Below are 22207 nucleotides of genomic sequence, written 5' to 3'. Positions count from 1 at the left end.
ATTTTTATAGAAGTGAGTTACTAAAAATCAAATTTTTCTTCCAAATATGAAATATGGTTACCAAATAAAAAGGCATTCACAAGTAATTTGCAAGTACTGTGCCGCCCTCTGCAGTCATTGTGCAAGATCTGCAAATGTATCTGCAAAATGATTCTATGCACATTCCTTGCAAGGACCAATGGGTCAATAATAAAACCTCTACAAGCTGAAACCCAGCAGATGTAACATTTTTATGATGTTGTCTTACTTGTTGGAATCGTAGGAACACAATACAGAAACTTTTTATTTCTTCATATAAATGCTATTAAAGTTTGTGGCAACGTATGTTTCACTGCTGTTTCAGAATGGGTCAGATTCATCAATGGTACTTCTGGCATTAACTCTCTTGGAATTTGACAGAAATTTGCAATGCCCCATCTGAAAATTTTTTTCTGGTTACTTCTAATAAATAACCAAAATAAACTGCATTTTTTAAAAGTTACATTAACTGACCTACCAATGTCAAAGAAGTCTATTTTACAGTTCCGGTATTGCCGTACTTCAACACAACTTATAATCTTAACAGAGCATTTTGCTGAGATTTTTATAGCACTGTGGTGAGTTGACCCTGGCTGGATGCCAGGTGCCCACCTAAGCTGCTCTGTCACTCCCCTCCTCAGCTGTTCAGGGAGACAAAGTATAAACAATAGGCTCGTGGGTCGAGATAAGGACAGTGAGAAATCACTCACCAATTACTGATAGGAGCAAAACAGACTTGACTTGGTGAAATTAGTTTATTACCAATCAAGTCAGAGTAGAGTAATGAGAAAGGAAACCAAATCTTAAAAAGACCTTCCCCCCACCCCTCCCTTCTTCCCAGGCTGAACTGTATTCCTGATTTTCTCTACCTCCTCCCCACCCCCCAGCAGCGCAGGGGAATGGGGGTTGTGGTCTATTCATCACACATCGTCCCTGCCACTCCTTCCTCCTCAGGAGAGGACTCCTCACACTCTTGTCCTGCTCCACCGTGGGTCCCTCCCACGGGGTGCAGTCCTTCAGGAACAGACTGCTCCAGCATGGGTCCCCCATGGGGTCTCAAGTCCTGCCAGCAAACCTGCTCCGGCACAGACTTGCCACAGGGTCACAGCCTCCTTCAGGCATCCACCTTCTCCAGCCTGGGGTCCTCCATGGGCTGCAGATGTATATCTGCTCCCCTCCACCTCCACTGGCTGCAGGGGGACAGCCTGCCTCACTGTGGTCTTCACCATAGGCTGTAGAGGAATCTCTGCTCCAGTGCCTGGGGTGGCACCTCCTCCTCCTTCTTCACTGTCCTTGCTGTTTGCAGAGTTATTCCTCTCACATATTCTAACTCCTTCCTTCTCTAGATGCCATTGTACTTTAGCAACAACTTCATGCCTTTCTTAAATATGCCATCACAGAGGCTCTACCACCATCGCTGATGGACTTAGCCTTAGCCAGCTGTGTGTCCATTGTGGAGCCAGCTGGCATTGGCTCTGTCAGACGCAGGGGAAGTTTCTAGCAGCTTCTCACAGAAGCCACCCCTGTAGCACCTCTGCTACCAAAATCTCGCCACACAGAACTTCTTCACATGGATACCCTAAGACAATACTATTGTCCCTGTTAAATTGTTAGAGAACACTTGACAGCTACCCTTGGGCCAGCTGTAGACATCTGCTAAAATGCAGCTCCTTAAAAGGTCTTTCCCCCCCCCCCCCCCCCAAACCTCACCTGCTCTATGCATTTGTTTCAGAACCTCCTTATTGAATACTAGGTGTGCAATTAACTTTACTCAAACAGTAAGAGTTCTTCACCAACTTAGCTATGAGCAGTTAAGGAGATAATAATGCATGTGAGCAAGTTTTACACATATGACAAGGACTGGATATTAACATAACCTCAAATAGCTGTTCAAGTAGATAGTACTGTAGCACAAAATACCTGACGGCGCTACAAAAGCATATAGCACTGCCTTACTATGTTTCTGTAAAACAAATCTCAAGTAACTAAATTACTAGAAGTTAGCAGGTTCTTCCACTGTAATGTGACATTTGCCCTTTACATTTTAGTATTTGAATACTGTTGCAAACTGACGTTACTCACATTGTGGTCAGTTGTCTCCTTAACATTGATAGCATCACAGGATAAAACTGTTTTGTACCAGAACACCTTCATTCCAACTTAATTTACATCTGCTTTCTTTCCTTGGCTCTGTAAATACAATTTTTTAGAGTAATCATCAGGATTTACAATACTTTTCTCCTCCTCAAAGAAAAAAATTTTGTACTTTACGGAAACAGCATGATACATCACCACTAAACAGGAGAAGATTAAACTGCATTTTCTATTGCACACAACGAAGACAAGTGAATGTAACTTGTTTCTTTTTAAACAAAGATTAAGCTTTTGAAGACCCATACTTCAGCTCCCAGCAGACACCTAGAAGGTTCTTGTACCACAAACGTTCAAGACAGAGTACTAACGGTGTTTGTAGATCATGATAAAAGGAAACAAGCAGGGCTTGAAAACCCCTCAGAGAAAGAGGCAGCAGCTCGGGCAGGCTGGGGTTCCCCGCTCAGCAGACGCCCCAGACCCGCGGGGCTGAGAGCAGCGAGCCCGGGCGCGCCGCCCGCCCCCACCCCCAGCGGCAGCCCCCTCGGGCGTGGGCGGCGCTTCCCGCCCAGCGCTGAGGAAAGCTGACGGGGGCAATGGCCCCCTCAGAAATCTGGGCGCGGCTGCCCCTCGGCGTGCGGCGACGCAAAGGGGACACCGCGCCGCCCGAGCGGCCGGCAGCAGGTACCCGAGCGCAGCAGCCCCGACAGCTGCGGCGCCTCCAACGGCTTCAACCGCGCGAGGCTCCGCCACCGCTTCCAACGGGCTCCCTCAGCCCCGCCGCTCCCCCTTCGGCGGGCAACCTGCTGGCACCTCCCGAGCGCGGGGAGAAACGAGGCGGTAGCGCCGCCTGCCGGCAGAAGCTGCGGCCCCACGCGTTCCGGCACGGCACGGCAGCGCCCCGCCGGGCGGCCCGAGCAGCAGCGGCCGGGTTACCTCAGCGACGCCCGCCCCGCCCCGCCCCGCGGGCGGCAGCAGCCGTTGCTGCGCGACGGGAGGCGCTGAGGGTGGCCGAGGTGCAGCTCGGCGCCCCCGGCCCGGCCCGCACGGCCCGAGCCAGGCCGTGACCGAGCCTCCCGAGGAGCCGCCGCCCCAGGCTGTCCCGCGGGAAGGGCAGGAGCGCGGCCTCGGGGAGCACTTGTGGCCCGGAGGCGGCCCCGGCCGGGCCGAGCTGTACACACCCTACCCGCCTCAGCAGGGCCCCGGGCAGGCACCTTTTGAGGGCTTGGAGACTGAGCGAGACCCGCATCAGCCTCAGCAGTCGGAACGGGGGGTAAGGCAAGGGTCTGGTCAGCCACCGGGGCTGAGGGACAGCATGGATCAGCCACAAGCACCCGACCAAGACCGCTACCAAGCACAGGACCGAAGAAGAAGTGTCAGCCAGACCCATCCACCAGAACAAGCACCGTATCAACCACAGACCCTGATCCAACACCTCGATCACCCACAGGGAGCAGAACAAGGCTCTTACAAGCTACAGGTGCCCGAAACAAACACCAGCCAGAGATATGCACTGGGACAAGACTCTTACCAATCACAGGAGGCAAGGCAAAGCATGTATCAGTCGTATGCACTAGAATTAGACCCTTACCAAACACAGAAATCAAAAAGTGCCTATCAGACATACGCAGCAGGACAAGATCCCTATGAAGCCTATGAACGCCGGCATGGACCCTATCAGCCACATGAACCAGGTTATGGTCTTTATCAGCCAGGATACAGTCCATGTGATGATCAGATCCCTGATCCCAAGTCCCGAATCCTGGCAATTCAGAATGCAAAAGCCTATTTACTGAAGAGCAGCACAACATCTGGCCTGAACTTGTAAGTCTGAAAAAGGGGCAGAATTGAAAGGGGTAGGAAGTATGAGTGGAGGGAAAAGTGCTGGCAAAAGAGAAAAGGGTTACGTTAAGCAAGGGTGAAATTCTCTGTGTGTGTGTATATAGCATGGGAGAATATGCTATACATAAATTTATATATAAATCTGTTTATAAATGCAATAGTCATCACTATGTGATACTTGTGTGTGTCCAACACCTTTCAGAATAAAAATTCCTGAGGGAATGCATAGAGGTCAAAGGGAAATTGATTTGATTAAGAGCAAGTTTAAATTCAGCTTCAGCTCCTGAGGCAGGTATGATATACACCAAAAGTGGAAGACAGGATTACTTATACATATATATATTATATCAGACTAATTTCAGGTCTAATTTCCCATAATGCTCCATGATGCAGTTTCATCTAACTATTTCAACAATTTCTCCAAAGCTCCAGGTGATTAGCTGCTACTTTTGATACTAAAAACATCATCTAAGACTTGTATAGTAGGCTAATAATATTTACATTTTCACAACAGATATGATCATCTTGCTAATATGCTAACAAAGATCCTGGATGAACAGCCCACAAATGCTGTAGACATAATTGAGAATATCAGCAAGGATGTGAAGTGGGCTCGGTTTCAGAAAAAAATGGACACTCTTCGAGATGAATATGAGATTCTTCCAACATTTGAAGCTGCAGAAAAACGTAAAGCTTTGTTCCTCAAGGCAAATGGAGAAGGAGATGAAGAACTAGAAGAAGAGATAGTAAGTTATTATCAGAGAAAAATAAGTATCATAGATATGAGGGAATGCATGGGAAGATGTCAGGAAGGGAAAGGAAGAAGGGAGGAAATTGAGGTCTTTGTAGTATTGCCTCTCATGATCATGTAAATAACAGCAACCACAGTACCATGTACCCTCTTCATAGCTGAGCTGGTCCCATGTCTAGCTGTGAACAAGAAAACCCATCTGGTTATTATTTAGTTGGGTTTTTTCCCTGTAGTAAATCTAATATGCCGAGCCTTTACAATCATATATGTTCTAGAGATGATGAACAGAAAGTAATGTTTACAATATCTCCAATATGCCAGTTCAGCATGGAATATTGCATCCAAATTTCTTTATCTAAAAGTGGCATTTCTTTACACAAAGTGACTATAATTCTGGACACCACTTTGAGAATATTGTGCACAGCTGCTACTGTAAAATAGAGAATGGAGAATGTGTGATCCTTCCAGCTCCAGCTGTGGTTCCATTCTTTCCTTCTCCAACTGAAAAAAAATAAAAAAAATGTTATAATGAAGAACTACTAGAATTGAAAAGCCACTTCTTAAAACAAGGTATTTTTCCATATTTGGATGCTTATATGCAGAAGCATTTGTACACAATGAAAAATTAAGAGAATTATTATAATAACCAAGGGAAACTAATCAACAAGATACTGATTTTCATATGAAGTTGCCAGTATATATTCAAATGAATTACCACTGCAGAATACAAATACTAACAACAGAAGAGATAGTCTTTCACCTTTTCCATAGCCTATTACTTATTTTATAGCAACAGTATACAATGGTAAAAATAGAAAAAAATAGGCTATTTCAGAAAGGGATCTTGAATTTTTCATATTTCTGTCTATCTGCTTTGATATAAGAAAGCTGGTAGGGCCAAAGAAATTCCACACAAAAGTAGCACTCCTTCTTCCAAATCCCCTACCCCGCTGTGTACAACTTCTAATATATTTGTGTGATGTAATCACCTACCCCCATGAAATGAGAGAAGGGTGATAAAGCGAATGGAAATAATTGAATCATTACTGGCCTAGTTCTGCTTCCACTGAAGCCAGCTGGAGTCTTATTATGGACTTCAGGAAGAGCAGGGGCCAGTATTTTAAAACATACAGGGATCTTTATGCCAAGGTTTTCAAAAGAACAACATTCACTCCAAAGAAATATTGCTGGTTTGGTGTCTAAATATATAAAATATGTATTATATTTTCCCAAAATGTATCTGCCACAAACACAAGGAAACACACAGTGACACTGTTTGTGGGCGTCAAGGCCTCTTACATAGCTGACATGCCCTAGCACTGAGGTCCTTTGTAAGTCTTGTGTAAGCATTCTGACTTTCCTTATTTTGCAGTAATTAGGAGTGGGAATTTTGAAATCCTGTGTTCTAAAAGCTGCAGTTCATCTGTATTCTCTTCTTTACCCTTAAAATGGCATTTTTATTTTTTCTAAATGATAGTGAAAGATGTAGTGAATGAATGTCTGCAAAGCATTTTGAGGGAATGAGTGGCACAACAAGAAAGTGAAGTATAATGCTCAGTGGATAACATGTATAATTTTTCAAATAGACAATTATACTGTTCTTCAGTTCTAACTCCGGATCTTCTTTCCCAGGGAGAGATTCCTCTACCTAATGTGATGGAAACAGCCTTTTATTTTGAACAGGCTGGAATTGGTTTGAGCAAAGATGAATCTTATCACATATTCCTTGCCCTTAAAAAACTAACTAGTGTTCAGCCAATCCAGATCTGTCGCTTCTGGGGCAAAATTTTGGGCCTGGAGATGAACTATATTATAGCTGAAGTACAGTACCATGAGGGTGAAGAGGATGAGGAAACAGAAGAGGAAGAAGTTATTGAGGAAGGAGGGAAAGGGATGGGTGAGGTTGAAGATGAAAACGAGGAGAAAGAAAAAGAAGACGAACTACCAAAGACCACCTATAAGCCTCCCCCTGTCATCCCAAAAGAAGAAAATGGGACTGGGGCTAATAAATATGTCTACTTTGTCTGTAATGAACCAGGGAAACCCTGGGTGAAGTTGCCTCCAGTGACACCAGCCCAGATTGTCTGTGCCAGGAAAATCAAGAAGTTCTTCACTGGTAGGCTGGATGCTCCTGTTGTGAGCTTTCCTCCTTTCCCTGGAAATGAGGCCAATTACCTGCGTGCACAGATAGCTCGGATCTCAGCAGGAACCCATATCTCTCCCATTGGATTTTACCAGTTTGCAGAGGAGGAAGGAGATGAAGAGGAGGAGGGGGGTGGAGAAAGAGATACATATGAAGAAAACCCTGATTTTCAGCCTCTTTCTGTGGTTGAAATGGTAGATTCTCTCTCCACATGGGTACACCACGTACAGAATATTCTAAAGCAGGTATGTTCTGGCACAGCTCACACTGACTTCAGATACCATTCACACTGTAGTACTCGTGGGGTTTCAGAATGTAAATTACACTCCTCACCTGAACATTTGAATTCTTCACCAGGAATGGTATTGAACTGAAATATTTTCTACAGAAAATATATTTGAGATATATATATATAATATATAAATAATTTTGCACATATTTACATAATAGCAGATGTATAAATACATATAAATACATATATTTAGGAAACTTCTAGGTGCAGCACTTATTCCAAAGATAACATTATGGAGTTAGGCCTTGATAGGTAACACTAATTTCTGGTAATCCTCTATAATGGGTTTTCTCTTTTGAAGTCCTTACTTGACAAAAATGTTTAAATTCTCTTTTCTTGGGTACAATGCTAAAATGCAGATAGCTTACAATTGTATACTAAATGGAACTTATTTGATTTTTTCTTCTGGTTTTGTTTTTTGTTCCTTACTTCCTACTGTGAAACATGCGAATGAAAAAGCTTAAAAGCTCGTCACACCAGGCTAGTGCTGGAAAGAGGTATTACTAATTTGATGATCATTGCTGGATAACTTGCTGACCAGTCTACCAATTCAAGAATGCTAGTGTAAAATAACAGCAAATATTAGGAAATAAGGCTTAAAATTATTACCAGCAAAATAATAGTGGTAAAAATAAAATCTATACATATTAGAATCTTAGGAACATTTTGTTATGTTCTTTTGACTGGTAGCTAAATAACCAGGCAGACTTTAAAAAGAAGGGGCAAAGTCTGTAAATTAAGCTTCTTAGTTTGCAGTAACTGGTAATCTAGCAAAGATATAAATCCAACTGGCAAGGAACTGAAGACTACAAAATAACAAAAAAGCTGATGACGGAGGTATAGGGTTATTATGAAACAGTAAGCAGGGATGAGGAGGGGGACGAAGGGTATAGGGAACACTCTGCCAAGAGGATACAATATTCTGCCCACAGTATACCTGTTACGGAAAATGTATTTTTCTTTTCTTCTCCCCCTCCCTTACTGCATGTGCATGTGCCTGAACCAATTGTTTTAACTGGCTTGCATTCTTTCAGTGATTCTTACATGGATTAATTATTTTCCATATCAATTATAGGGCCGCTGTGTTTGGCTTAATCCTTTTCAAAAATCAGAGGAAGAAGTAGAAGAAGAAGATGAAGACGACGAGAAAGCAGAGGAGCCAGATGAACTACAGCAAGAAATTGGACCACCTCTTCTCACTCCACTCTCTGAAGATGAAGGTATTCTTCATGGAATATGAAGTCTTTGATAGGGAGTTACTAGGAAAGCTGGCATGTAGGTATTATATATACCTGCAGTCTTAGAACTCTGATACTTTGTGGAGCAATATAGTTTGCCCCTGTAGGGTAAGCACATTCTTTTATAAAATGGATGAAAACGAAAATGGTTAACAGTATTGACATTAAAACTGAAATAACTGGGTTTAGTAGTTAACAATCTTGTTGAGAATAAATGGAAAAAATACCTCAGACTTGTCAGGCTACTGCAAGTTCAAGACAGCTCACTACATGAAATACATTCAGGTATTTTTCCACCATCTTTTTAGGCAAAAAAAAAGTATGTGTGCAAGTGTAAATATATAAATACATATACATACACATGCACAGATATACAAATAAGATTTTAGATACTGTACCATATTATTGCAGCAAATCATGGGAATATGGGACCCTGAATATTAGATTATATCAACAGTAAATTATTTTCCTACTCTCCATTCTTTGCTCAAGGTGAAATATAACTATATAATTTACCCGTAAGTGATAACAAGTCCTTGAAAAAAGAAACAGCAGTGAGTACTACTGAATTTCAGGAGCATGATCTTTTCTATACATGGGTCTCAGCATTCCTGTACTACCTACCCATACATCCAAACCATCTGTTTAAATACAGCGCCTACATTTATTCTTTCTGTCTTACGGTTCTTCTAACATGCAACTTAATATAACCGTTGCTTGAATTCTGTGAAAGTCTTGTAGCTCAGTCTTAAATATTTTGCAGAGGCTCGTAAGTCAATTTATTCATAGACTCTGTGTGTTTGGCTGCCTCCAGGAATTCAGAACATCCCTGCTTGGACAGCTCAGCCTTCTACAACCCTGATCCCGCAATACGCTGTTGCAATCCTCCAGTCTAACCGATGGCCCGGAGCATATGCCTTTGCGTCTGGCAAGTGAGTTGCTTGGTTACAACACAGACCGTGTATGCTAAACACAGATACCTGTCTAATGAAGTTAAAGTTGCTTTATTATTAATTCATGACTGAATTCTAACTATTCCAGAGACTGATGCAGAAGTCACTTAAATACACACAGCAACAGTACACATGTATTTAAGACTGAAAATGAATTAATCATTGGAAAGGCAGGTATAAAAGTTAATGGATGTAAATGTCCAGTTATTATTTGGGCACAGTCCTCGATTTGAAAGCTGTATTCTTGTGTTTGTGGTACTTTTTACAACAGCTACATTCAGTGGTTCCAATGTTCATTTGTTTCCACTACACATGGTACATTCCTTACCTCTTCCTGTTTTTAAATGGGCACTGGAGCTGGCAGTGTCAGGAACAGCACTGTTACCTGTGTGAAGTTGGAGTCATACTGCAATATAGTGGAGTGACAGAGTACAGCCTTCATCATTTTAGCATTTGGAGATTTTTAAGCAGAAGATGGTTAAAAAGAGGTGTTGTCTTTTAAATACTTCTGTTATAGGATATCTGCACCACAGTGACTTTTTGCACAGCAGAGCAAGGAAGCCTGACATTATCTCCACTGATGTTTTGCTGGGGGAAGAATATGTGATCTTTCGGTTTTCTTTTTCAGGAAATTTGACAACATCTACTTTGGCTGGGGTCATAAATACAGTCCAGAGAACCACACTCCCGCACTGCCTCCACCAGTGCAACCAGAATACCCCAGCGGGCCAGAAATCACTGAGACAAGAGACCCCAGTCTGGAAGAGGAGCTGGCTTTCAAAGCTGCGAGGGAAGAAGCCTTAGCTGCAGCAGAGGAAGAGGAAGAAGGCACTGTTGAGGAGGATGAAGAGGAGGAGGAGGAGGAGGATTAAAACACAGGAGAAAAATGTGATTTTAAGAGTTTAAACATGAATTAGTAGACCTTAAAAGAAAGGCAGTCTTCTTTCTGATTTCTGTAGGCTCTTCTGTGTAGCTACCTTCCCCTCCTTTCCCACCCCTAAGCCTGCTGCTGTGAAGATTGCATCGTTGTCACTGGAAGAGAACACAACGAAGCAGCCTTGTTTCAGAGGAGTGGGCAAACACAGTCTGCTTCTGGTTCCTAGAATAACACTGCTTTGTAAGGGGTAACTACCGTTCACCCGGCGTGCACGTTGTTTTTCTAACCCGCGCTTCAATACCTTTATAAATTTTACTTAAAAAGAAAAAAAAAGTAATTGTATACAAATGTCTCTTTTATGTGCGAAAGTATACTATTTACATTCAGTAGAGAGCTTATTGAGATACTGGCCGAGCGCACCGCAACACCCCACATCCTCCTGCGTACCCCGCCGGCCGCCGCTCTTCATGGCGCCGCAGCCCTGGCCGGCACCACCGCGGGACGCTCCGCAGCCGGGGGGGTGCCGCAGGCGTTCGGCCGTCTGCCCCCGCACCACGCTTTCCCTGCTCCCCCGTCAGCCCGTGGCGAGTGGTATGCTCCGCCGTCGCGTCAGTCCTGCGCGGGCCAATAGGAAGCGGCTTCGGGAGTAGTTTAAACTCCGGCGGCGGTTGGGCCAGTGCGTTGCTTGGCTGGGTGTGCGCGGCAGGCGGCTGCCCTCAGGTCCTGCGCGCGGCGCCTGCGGGGATGGCGGACGAGGGAGCCGTGACCGTCTGCGTGCGTGTGCGGCCACTCATTGCCAGGTGAGGCCCCGGCCGGCTGGGAGGGCTGCGCCTGAGCCCCGGGCCGGAGGGGAGGCTGCGGGCGGCCTCAAGGTCCCTCGGCCTCCCAGGGTGTTGCTGCGCCTCCCCCCGGCCTTCAGCAGGGCCCCTCGGGAGCGCCGCTGCCGCCTCGCTGTTAGCCCGGGTCTGGGCTCCACCCGGTGTGCGAGAGCCGGGTCACACACGGAGTAATTAGCTTCTTACGCGTCTCCGCAGAGATGGGTGCTGTGTGGTCAGTAATTCCACAAAGCTAGCACACCTCTTAATACACAGTATATCTTACACAATTTGAGCAGCCGTCGCACTTAATTTTCACAGGTTCTCGTAAGCCCCGTCTCTAAAAGTACAGCGTTCTTTTCCCTGAGTGTGCTATGTGGGGAAGGCGCTTTGTCAGTAGGAGACTCTTTGTTCGAGGGTGGATCTTTTACTGTGCTAATTAGGTTAGATCACACATAGTTCCAGTAATTTTATGTTTTGTCTCTTTAATGATTTGGTTCTCCTTGAGCTTATTTTGTGTCCCAGCTTGATATGTTAATAGTGTCTACTCCTTTCCTCACAGCTGTGTTTTAATAACTGTACGGATTTAACTAACATCCTCAGATTTTTCAAATTCTTTATTGTCTTTCACTATAGGTAGTTATGGTTCTTTCCCCTTGCTTTTCCATTTTTAAAGTAAACAATCCTCATATCACTGTGGAGAGGGGGAGGTGGGGTCACAAATGTGGGGTTGCCACCCCATGGCGGGAGGGGGGTGGGCCCATTACAGGAGCAGAGTCCTAACCTAATAACCTTAACAACATCTCATCTTTTAGAGAAAATGATCTGGAACATAAAGTGTCACTGCACTGGAGAAGTGAAAATAATACGATATCCGACGTGAATGGTACAAGAGTATTCAGTTATGGTAAGACTATAAAAGCAGTTCATTTTTATGCTTACACGGATCTTTGTTACCATACTACTTGAATGTGCCAACTAACATGAATGACCTTAACTTTTTGCAATACCCTTGAACCTCCTTCCAACTTCATAAATTTGAAGATGTGCCATTGGGGCATGCAGGATGTCTGTTGTAGTCAGTACCAGGAATGTGCTTTTGAAGTCAGCTTCCTGATGGATGTTGCTTTCTCTGTTCCTGTTTGTGGCGTACAGTGGTTTTAGAAAACATGAGCGGGATTCTTTTCAAATTAATTCCAGTTAGAAATGGACTACGTTAGCTAGTCCAGTGCATTTAGGGAGAAGGAGGTGGGGGAACCTAAACCTAAAATGGAAAAGTGCCTAGTGTGAATGTTAGATTCTCATAACTAACAGCCTTGCTTTGAGTCTCTTCCTACTGATCTGCTCATTAACATGAATATAGCCACTACAACGATTTTTCCCAAAATGCAGATTCAATCAAAGTGTTCTCCAGGCTAGGAGTTTAATCGGTCTGTCTTGTCAGGCTTACAGTCCTCAAAAATAAAGTAGCCATAATTGGTTTGGGGATTAAATGGGGTGACTATATAACTGTGATCATTTTTTTCTGTTGTTGTTTTTTACTTGTCTGTTCATTGTATCTTTCTTGGTACTGTGTTTCATATCTCTTTTTTTAAAAAAAAACAAGCCTGTGCTGGTGCCACAATACATTTTATGTTTGAACTATCCTACAATCTGGTGCCCACTTACTGGATTTGAGGTCAGTAATAGTGAGTAAGATGGCAGCTTGGTTTTGACATCCAATACAATGGATTCACATGCTTTATTTTAAAATTCTTTTCAAGATCGTGTATTTCAGTCAAGTGACAACACTCAGCAGTTATATGAAGGTGTAGCTGTTCCAATTATACAGTCAGCTGTGCAAGGTTATAATGGTAAGTCTTAAAACTGTGTTTAAATCCTGTTTATAATGTATTTCATACGTAATTAGTAAAAATTAACCATCTTTCTAGGCACAATTTTTGCTTATGGACAGACTGCTTCAGGGAAGACATACACAATGATGGGAAATGAAGATTCTGTAGGCATTATCCCTAAAGCAATTCAACATGTTTTCAAAATCATTTGTGAGGTAAGCAATTCCATTAAATTGAAGTGACTGAAAGGACTAGTAATATTTGTGATTGTCACATAAAAGTTAATTAGTATCAAGGAACTTATGAAAGAAACTAATTTATCTTGAACCATATGTTGCAGTTGCTTTGCTATCCTTGCAAAGATGAGTGGTTTAAAAAAAAAGTAATGGGACTGTTAGTAGGAATCAAGTCTGAACACAGCTATGGGGGGCTGTTAAACTTGCAAATACACTAAACTTTGGTTACAAATACAAACAGATGCCCGCTCAATGTGGTAGGTGAAGCAATGTGAAGCTTTGCTTATTCTGTTTTTTAAATTCAAAAAAATTACCAGTATTTAAAGACTTTTTAGTGGGAAGAGTATGATACTAAATTTACTTATTTCAGGCTTTAAAAAGAATCATAGGCTAATTGCTCTATGGTAATAGGAAGCAAAGGGAAGGTGCAAGTCAAAACAGTGATTTCCAAAACATCATCTGCAGAGCACTTGCTTCTGACCTGAGGGTTTCAGGCAATCATTAAGTGACTTTCACTGCCCCTTTGAGGAGGTGTAGAGTACCTTAGGGGGTCTACAAAAGTAACTGAAGCCAAGAAAATTTTCCATGGTGCTGTAGTCCTTGAGTTCATTGTGCAGCCTTTCCTCAACCCAGTATTGTTTACCAGGGAGGCAGGGGAAGAAGCAGCAGCAAGGTAAATATAAGCAAAGAGGGAGAGAAGACTAGGTACACAGAGGAAGGAGCCTAACCAGGAGGAGGTTAGATATGGAAAGGGTATTTAAGTAGGAGAGTTATTGTCATGCTTCTGTAGGACAGTTACCTTACTTTTATAGCCTACTAAAACTGATATAGTGTTAATGCAGCTGGAAGGAGGTGGGGTAGAAGAAAAATAATTCTGCATTGGTATTGCTAATGTATGAAGAGGATGGGGGGGGGGGGAAATCTGTGGAATGGTATCCAAACATATTCATTGACTTAAGAATACTTGCATTAAAAGGTATTCATTGGTTAGTCTGTTATTTTTTTTTCTTTGAACATTAGATTCCGGATCGAGAATTCTTGCTAAGGGTTTCTTACATGGAAATCTACAATGAAACCATTACAGATTTGCTTTGTGATACCAGGAAAAAGAAACCTCTAGGAATTCGTGAGGATGTTAATGTAAGTGGATGTTATATAGTGCAAGTACCATATCTGCTTAGATTGAAGGAAGGTGTTTTTTAAAACAAAAAACAGCCTTCAGAGGAATCTAGTTGAAGACTTTCCTGTGTCAAACTGTGTAATTGTTATCTTGGGAATTAGCAGAAGGACACTTGATATAGTAAAATAACAACAGTGAAGTTGGGCATACTGTTGCTGCTTTATCTTTATAAATGTTTGTAAGAGAAAATTAATCTCTTTTAGTTTTTCAGGATAATATATTTTATTGAACTTAGACAACACCCAAGTAATCACTGTCAAGCTAATAAAATTTATACAAACATGATATTAAGCTTCTAGTTTAATGTGTTAGTAGTCTCCACCAGAAATACAGTTACTATAATACCATCTTCATATCATCTATGATGTAGGTATAATTTTCTTCTACTGTAATCATAGAATAACCATCAGGCTAGAACAATTCAGTAAGACGATCAGTAGGGAAACATAAATTTATATTAATGCCATCTTCAGTTATAAAGCTTTGTAGCAAATAGAAAAATAAACCACCAGTTTTTGATTGTTTAGGCCACTGAAAATATGCTTTTGGAACTTGGCAAGAAAGGAGACTTATCAGTTATGATTATGGCCTTGTAACATTTACTGAGAAAGGGACTCCTGGATTCCCTTAGAAAGTGTCCGGAAGACTATTTCCCTTACCAATTTTATTTTTAGCAAGTTTTCTAGATATGTTTCTTGTGTCTTTAGGCTACAGTTCTGATGAGGAAAGTTTAGACCTTTATACCTTGTGTTCACAGAAAAAACATTCAACTGATGTTGCTTCCTTTTAAGAAGGAAGCAAACTTGAACAAATGCTATAATAATTGCTAGTAATGTTAATGTATTGAAGTGAGTTTGAGTTCAGTAAGATTTATTACTGTTTCTGTTCTTAAGAGGAATACGTATGTAGAAGACCTGATTGAAGAGGTAGTGGTTGCTCCAGAACAAGTTATGGCATGGATCAGAAAAGGAGAAAGTAAGTTGTTTAGCCAATATCAGCTGATATCTTAGAAAAGCATTGCTGAATATATCTAGCATCATGAGGTATCTCTTTGAGATTATATTCAGAAATTAATGTTTTTAAGATAACAGACAAAAAGCATAATTTTAAAGCTATGTCCAGTTAACCAGAACATAAGCAGAAGTACTCTAATATTGCTTTTTGACAGAAAATCGCCATTATGGAGAAACAAAAATGAACGAACACAGCAGCCGTTCTCACACCATCTTCAGAATGGTAAGAACTGTTTCACTATTAGGAGGGGTTTTTTATTTTTGAACTGACAAAGATTTTATTGTACCCTCTTCTAGATCATTGAAAGCAGAGAACGAAGTGATCCTGCAAATGCAAACTGTGAGGGAGCAGTGATGGTATCCCACTTGGTAAGCTATACTCCAAGAAGTTATTAAATAGGCATTTAAGTAGAGAATTTATTGTTACCACTTGTTTGAGAGAATAATGTTACTTTATTGTGACACTACAAGCATGGTTTGTTGTTAATTTCTAGCAGACATTTCTTGGGCAGGTGATCAGAAATATGTTCACTGTATACAGGGAGACTCCTGGGGTGTTACCTAGAGGATATCTTCCCACCAAAGGGAGTTCTGACATGGGAGTAGTTCCTACACAATTCATGCTGGACTGGGGAGTTCACGCCCTTCCCAGAAGTGTAAGGGGCTATTGTCAGAGTGCTGTTGCATTTTGCTAAACACTGCTTTCTCTGCAATTGTTCCCGACTGCTGACAAACCTAGTGAACTTATTTGTAAAATGGGTAATGTTAAGGCTTCTCTTAGCCTCAGAATTAATTGTTAAAAGAACACATGGCTTATAGCTGCAAAGGCCAGGAGATATTTTTTTTTTTCAAAAGTAACACCACTTAACATCTCTTTAGTGGATTACTAGGATATGAAATACTTTAAGCTGGGGGGACTACACTGCTCATCTCTAGAGGAGTGTTTTGGTTTCTGAAGCCTTTTCTGTACAGCCTTTTCTTGATTCTCAGAAGAGAATCCAAATCTACTGAAGGAGTGAGAAAAGTATTAATGCTTTTCCCAATTTAGCAAGCTTGAAGTCCATCGCGTGCATTGTGGAAAGAGCTTTCTGTTCTGGCTTCATATGAAAAAGCTCTGAGATCTGAATGTAAACACTGCTGGTGCAGTATTTGAGCAAACTGCCTGCTTTTTTTTCTCACCATATCTTAATGGTTCTACTCCTTTTACACACCTTCCCTGTCTCTGTTCCAACTGACTTTATAGGAACCTCTGCTAATGTGGAGATAGGGAAGGGGTTTTGGCCTTTTTGGTCTGTTGCTGCTTGATGGAGTTAGTACAGCATTTTACCATTTTAAACAAACTAATTAAAGTGAGGGCTACTTGCTCAAACAAATTGTTATGGGATGCTATAAAGGTCTAACTGACTTTGAACCAGATTTAGAGTGAGGCTTCTCCTCTGGTGTACCATTTCTTCCTTTCCTTATCACCACAATGACAGGCAAGGAAGAGACATACAGCTGGTACAGGACAGGGTGCTAGATAATCTCATCTAGGCTCACTTTCCCATGAAAGATGGACTGGATTTTCTGTGATTCTGTGAAGCCTCCTATGGCTTGAATCTGTAGTGAATGCTTATATACTGAGAAACGGTTTATTTTTTTGTTATGGAGGGTAGAGGGACTTGTAGTGCATGTTTGAAATACTGTTCAGAATGATATAATAGAGTTCATAAGAACTATTCTGTGTCTTTGAAAGTATTGGTTGGTATGTGTCGTAGCTATGGATTACTTCCAATAATGACAGACCTCTTGCTTTTTTGGAGTGTAACTTTAATTTATTAAATTCTTAGCAGAGATTTAGAGGATCTAAAATGCCTCAGAACTAACCTGTGAAATATTTCATGAATTTGTAGAACTTGGTGGATCTGGCAGGCAGTGAAAGAGCTAGTCAAACAGGATCTGAAGGTGAGTGTTAAATGAGGCTATCCTGATGACCACTTCTGTTAATGAACCCTTATGAGAGACTATGATAGAAAGGAACTTATTTGATATATGTGCAATTGTGTTAATTATTGTTTATAAATAATCTCTTTTGCCCTTGGTGGGGCAGAATCTACTCAGGAAAATGCTGTAAAATGCAAACAATTAGATAATACAACTTTTCCAGAATAGCAAGTCCAGCAACAGTCATACTGAACTAATGGAGTGGACATGATTCAGTAAAGATTCACCTGCAGTAAAGAGATCCTTAGAAGCTTATAGGGACTTGTGTAAAGTTGAAAAGTTAATAGATGTCTCGCTTCAGCAAAGAGGAACCTTGATAATTGACGATAACAGCATGAAGTAGCGCAAAAATGCTTTTATCATAAAAATCTGAGAGGAACACAAGTTAATACACTATCTTACAACATTTGGGTTAGCTGTTCCTCGTATTCTAAGGCTGGTTTGGTATACTTACACGTGTAAATACATGCATTTGCAAAACCTACACAGGAAACAAAATTGAAGTTCTTATGGCCACAGCTACTTACTATGTAAAGATTGGTTTTGTGCTAGATTACTGTTGTATTTTTATGCATTTCAGCTGTTATAAAGGATTTGGTACTAGCTGCTGATAGGTCATAGTGCATTGCAGCATTTCACAATTAACTCATGGATAATCCTTATGAACATAACATAGCACAGAAGCTTGACAGATTGAAAATGTATCTTAACGTTGTTTTTAATTTAAATAATTACTGTTTGATACCCAGGTGTCAGACTGAAAGAAGGCTGCAATATAAACCGGAGCTTGTTCATTCTTGGTCAAGTTATCAAAAAACTTTGTGATGACCCTTCTGGGTAAGCATGTGTGTTTGCATACCTGTTTTAAGTCAGTCACTAATGAACTATGAAATATAAACCTTTTATGTATAATCCTATTTTGTGTAGGTAATTCAAACAACCTGTTACTTCTAGAAAAGACGTTTACTGTGTTTTTTCTATGTAAAAATACTAATACTTTCTTCCCTCTTTCATCAGGTTTATAAATTACAGAGACAGCAAGCTGACGCGAATTCTGCAGAACTCCCTTGGAGGAAATGCTAAGACGGTCATTATTTGTACAATTACTCCCGTTTCTTTTGATGAAACGCTCAGTACTCTTCAGGTAAAACTTTTTACTGGTTCTCAAGCATTATTCTGACTCAAGGCTTCATTGTAGACAGGTTGGAGGGATGGAAAACTGTCATCTGTTGGATCTGTAGTCAATTGAATCTTCTAAAGGCCCTCTGTGGCCTTGCAACTTGAAATGTTTGTTTTGTACGCTTCTTTTTCCCAGTTGTCATCTTGTACTAAGCTGTCTAACTAGAGCTTTCTGGCAGTTGGACCAAAGCTCCTTCTCTCACCTTTTGGGCAGGAAATAACATCTTTTCTCATTTGCCTTTTCCAAGCACAGCTAGAACTAAACCTTTGTTAACACAAAATGTTAGGCCCTACAGGGAAGGAGGGTAATTAAATATTCATGAACTGTATTCTTTAAGTAGGATTGTCTTCCTGCTTTTTTGGTGGTCTTTTGAGGGTTTTTTTATGAAATAAAAATAACTTAGTATGGTTTTGCTTAAATATCAGGCTTCGCTTTTTTTTTTACATGAAAAAATAAGTAAATGTCAATATTTGTCTTTTTTATGTATTTATCTAATAAACTGTCCCTTTTCTTATGTTGGGAAATGAGACACAATAAGGTTTTGAGATATTTGTTCTCTATTACCCATGAGAGAATATTCTTCCAGTTTGCCAATACAGCCAAAAGAATGAAGAATACTCCGAAAGTTAATGAAGTACTTGATGATGATGCCCTCCTGAAGAGATACCGCAAAGAAATTCTGGATTTGAAAAAGCAGCTGGAAGAAGTATGTAATAAACTTACTAAAATCAATCTATCATTAGTACTGGTAGATATTTGGAAACATCCTGTTTTTAAACCAAAACAAGTTAATTTTGTAGGTGTAAGTAAACTGTTTAGTCATATCTGTTGCTTTTATTGAGAGGACAGAAATTGAAAAGATGTGAAGTTTAGAACTGATGATAGTAAACACCTTTGTGAAAGCTGATACTGAATGAGATCAACTGAGTTGCTTGCTTTCTGTAGGTTAACGTTTAAGAAATAGAAATTTGTCATCCCTTATATCACACTGTAATATTGCCATCGATCAAAAGGAATAATTGCAGTATAAGAATTTATGAATGTCAGTTAAAGATTCCAATTTAATTCATGGGGTTTTTTGCCTTACTGATGTTTAACTTCAGCTTAGTTGCAAGAAGTTGCAGCTGCATAAGATTACGGGCAAAACTTAAATGTAGCTTCTGGCTACACATAAAGAATGAACAACTGTAACTTCCTGCCAGTGTGTTCTCTCATGTGTTTGTCTTTCTCCAGAAATCTGTGGAGTTGAGGAGCAATCTTGCAAGTCTTGTTATGGCATAGATAATAAAAGATAAAGCATAGGAAAAATCACAATTCTGAGTGTACTATTTTGGTGAATTGAACTGTTAAAATATGACTTTTTGTTTGCAAAAATAGAAAAATATGTAGGAAAATTAAGTAAAAATAACTGACCTTGTTTTTTTAAAGAGAATTAATTTGCAATATGAATGTGCACCTAGAGGTGTTTGTCTTCTGAGATAGTAGGTAGTGAGGAAAGTACTTAAGTACAGAAAAGCTTGTTGGGAAATCCCCTGTGAACTTTGAATTACTGTATTGTAAGCTTATGATAAAGTTGTAAAAAATCTACTACTGTAATGCAGTTGCTTCACAACAAAATAACTTTTCAGTACTTAAAATTTTAAAAGACTACAGGCATTAAGGTAGCTTGCTGTTATTTGACAAATGCATCAGTTCTCTAAGAGCTTCAGGCTTCTGGCATTATGGGATGGTCATCTTAAACTGTTACACTCAAAAGTATGGGGTTTTTTTATCCCCCGAAAAATCTAAGACTGTATTGTTTGGGGGAGTTTTGACCCCTTAAAATACCAAGTCTACAGGCAAATTGTAGACTACATTGTCAGTTTCCTTCTTAAATATTGAAGACGGCTCTTCCAGGCTTACAAGAATGTATGTGTGTAGTTTTCCTTAAATATTTATGATTGTGTATCTTCTGTAGGAGTAGCTTGTGTTCTTAAAATATCAGTTTGATTAATACTCTTCTCATGGAAGGTGTCTTCAAAGACTCAAATCCATGCAATGGAGAAAGACCAGTTGGCTCAGCTGTTGGAAGAAAAAAATTCTCTTCAAAAAGTACAAGAAGATAGGATACGGAACTTAACTGAGATGCTGGTGACTTCTGCCTCCTTTTCCTCAAAACAGAAAGCCAATGTAAGCACCTGTTCCAGATCTTGTTTACTCTGAAACACTTTGCGAAAGCTAATATTAAATACATAGGGTTATATTTACAATGAGGAATAAGTTTAATAGACAATTTTCACATTTTTTTTCTTATTTTTGAAGGGGTAACTTGAAATAACTTCTGAGTGAGTATCAATTCAGTGTTGCCTTGCAGTGAACAGATTGTGGAAGCTTTTGCTTTCAAACCATTATGCTGTAGTTCAGTTTTGAAGAAACTGCAAAACTATCTAGGTAGCTGCTGGTACTGTTATAGAGCTAGCTTAGTGCAACATCTATTCTCTACTTGTGCTTTCATTGTATCACTTTTCCTGTAAATACAGGTGTGTTTGTGGTTTTGTTTTTTTTTTTTTAAAAAGGCCAAGAGAAGAAGAAGAGTTACTTGGGCTCCTGGTAAAATAAACCAGATGAGCATGAGTTGTTTTGAAGACTTTACATCAGGGCTGACTGAAACAAAAAAAATGAAAAGGTCTCTGTCATCAGTACCAGACACAGAGGATTGTAAGTACCATCCAGAGAAAATAAGGAGACTCTGCAAAACTGCTTTGAAATGAGAAATAATCCCTTTTTAATAAATCTAAGTTAAAAAGCAAATTAATATGCTAACAATATGAAAACTACATTTAGTTGGCCCTACTATACTACTCAAATTATGTTCCATGAACTCAGTTTTGAAAGAGTTACCTGTAGCCCATGAGGAAATCCTATTTTCCAGCAAAGAATGATGCCTGAAAGGGAAGTGGTTTTAGCACAATAATACTGGTAACGCTTGTGCTTTTTTATTTAAAAAGGGGAGCATTGGTCTTACTATCCCAGCTGAAATAGTGTAGCAAACTCCTGTTGGATAATTTTGCAAGCATTACTTATTTTGCCAAAGGGAATAAGTCAACTCTCTGATAGCACGGATTAAGAAGTCCTTACACATGCTTTCCAAGATTACTTTTTTCACCCCTGCTCTTCAGCATATTGAGCTTTAATTTTTAAAACCAAAGGTAAGAGCTGTGAGGTAAAAGGCAGGGTCTACAAATACTTCTGCCATGCAACCTACTCCAGCCCCCTGTTTTTTTGTAAATGTAGCCGAAGTTATTCTTCAGCACAGGCTATCTATTAAAACAATGTTCTTCCCCTCAAAAAGGAGAGAGGGGGGGAAGTGTGTGTCAAATTCCAAAATTCTCAACAAGAATAGATCAGTCATTACTCAACAATCAAATTAAGGTAGAGAAATACAAGGATGACTTAGAGGGGTGAGGGATGAAGTTGAACCGAAAACACAAGAATAAATGGACAGGTTTTTTGCTGGATTGTAATTTCTTACAGCCTTATTGCCAATCCTTCTACCAAGCTGTTTTGCTTGTGGGGGTTGACAGGGTGTTTTTTGGGGAGCCTGGGGGGCGCATGTGTGGTGTGATCTATGTTTTTTTCTTTAAATCTTGCAGGATACTGTTGAGTTGTTCTTTCCTTGACACTTAAATGCTTTTCCTAATCTCCAGTTAAATAATGAATACTAATGCAAATCCAGAATATTAACTTGTGCTAAGGTGGTCAGCGTGAGTGTAGGGACTGG

At 40.5% G+C, this 22207-nt stretch overlaps 2 protein-coding genes across 5 annotated transcripts in view; both read left to right on the top strand.

The window, feature by feature from the left end:
- Positions 1 to 3114: 3114 nt before the first annotated feature.
- Positions 3115 to 10651, top strand: LOC119153762 (radial spoke head protein 4 homolog A-like). Its single transcript, XM_037400594.1, has 6 exons — positions 3115 to 3933; positions 4466 to 4697; positions 6335 to 7090; positions 8213 to 8357; positions 9190 to 9307; positions 9957 to 10651. The coding sequence occupies exons 1-6, from the start codon at positions 3425 to 3427 to the stop codon at positions 10198 to 10200; spliced, it is 2004 nt and encodes a 667-aa protein (XP_037256491.1). The 5' UTR covers positions 3115 to 3424; the 3' UTR covers positions 10201 to 10651.
- A 284-nt stretch (positions 10652 to 10935) lies between these two features.
- CENPE (centromere protein E) overlaps positions 10936 to 22207 on the top strand; it is a 38226-nt gene continuing 26954 nt past the window's right edge. For 3 of the 4 annotated variants that reach the window (XM_037380431.1, XM_037380439.1, XM_037380422.1), the window contains exons 1-14: positions 10936 to 11005; positions 11836 to 11927; positions 12784 to 12873; positions 12952 to 13070; positions 14112 to 14231; positions 15165 to 15246; positions 15440 to 15507; positions 15582 to 15653; positions 17177 to 17228; positions 18017 to 18104; positions 18285 to 18411; positions 19034 to 19153; positions 20458 to 20616; positions 21003 to 21144. In XM_037380431.1, the coding sequence (XP_037236328.1) occupies positions 10950 to 11005; positions 11836 to 11927; positions 12784 to 12873; positions 12952 to 13070; positions 14112 to 14231; positions 15165 to 15246; positions 15440 to 15507; positions 15582 to 15653; positions 17177 to 17228; positions 18017 to 18104; positions 18285 to 18411; positions 19034 to 19153; positions 20458 to 20616; positions 21003 to 21144 (1387 nt within the window). In that variant the 5' untranslated portion in view covers positions 10936 to 10949. Of the gene's footprint in view, positions 11006 to 11835; positions 11928 to 12783; positions 12874 to 12951; positions 13071 to 14111; positions 14232 to 15164; positions 15251 to 15439; positions 15508 to 15581; positions 15654 to 17176; positions 17229 to 18016; positions 18105 to 18284; positions 18412 to 19033; positions 19154 to 20457; positions 20617 to 21002; positions 21145 to 22207 lie in introns of those variants that run through there. The other variant, XM_037380449.1, reaches the window with a different exon arrangement.

This window comes from Falco rusticolus, chromosome 1, assembly GCF_015220075.1.
Source record: "Falco rusticolus isolate bFalRus1 chromosome 1, bFalRus1.pri, whole genome shotgun sequence".
Classification (NCBI taxonomy): domain Eukaryota; kingdom Metazoa; phylum Chordata; class Aves; order Falconiformes; family Falconidae; genus Falco; species Falco rusticolus.
Note: the sequence above shows the minus strand (reverse complement) of the source record. Positions and strands in the feature narration are given on the sequence as shown.

Bases quoted from the DNA above. Each gene is read 5' to 3' on its own strand.
- LOC119153762 (XM_037400594.1), top strand. From the start codon at position 3,425: ATGGATCAGCCACAAGCACCCGACCAAGACCGCTACCAAGCACAGGAC. The intron at 4,698-6,334 runs GTAAGTTATTAT...CTTCTTTCCCAG, and splicing joins AAGAACTAGAAGAAGAGATA to GGAGAGATTCCTCTACCTAA. The intron at 7,091-8,212 runs GTATGTTCTGGC...TATCAATTATAG, and splicing joins TACAGAATATTCTAAAGCAG to GGCCGCTGTGTTTGGCTTAA.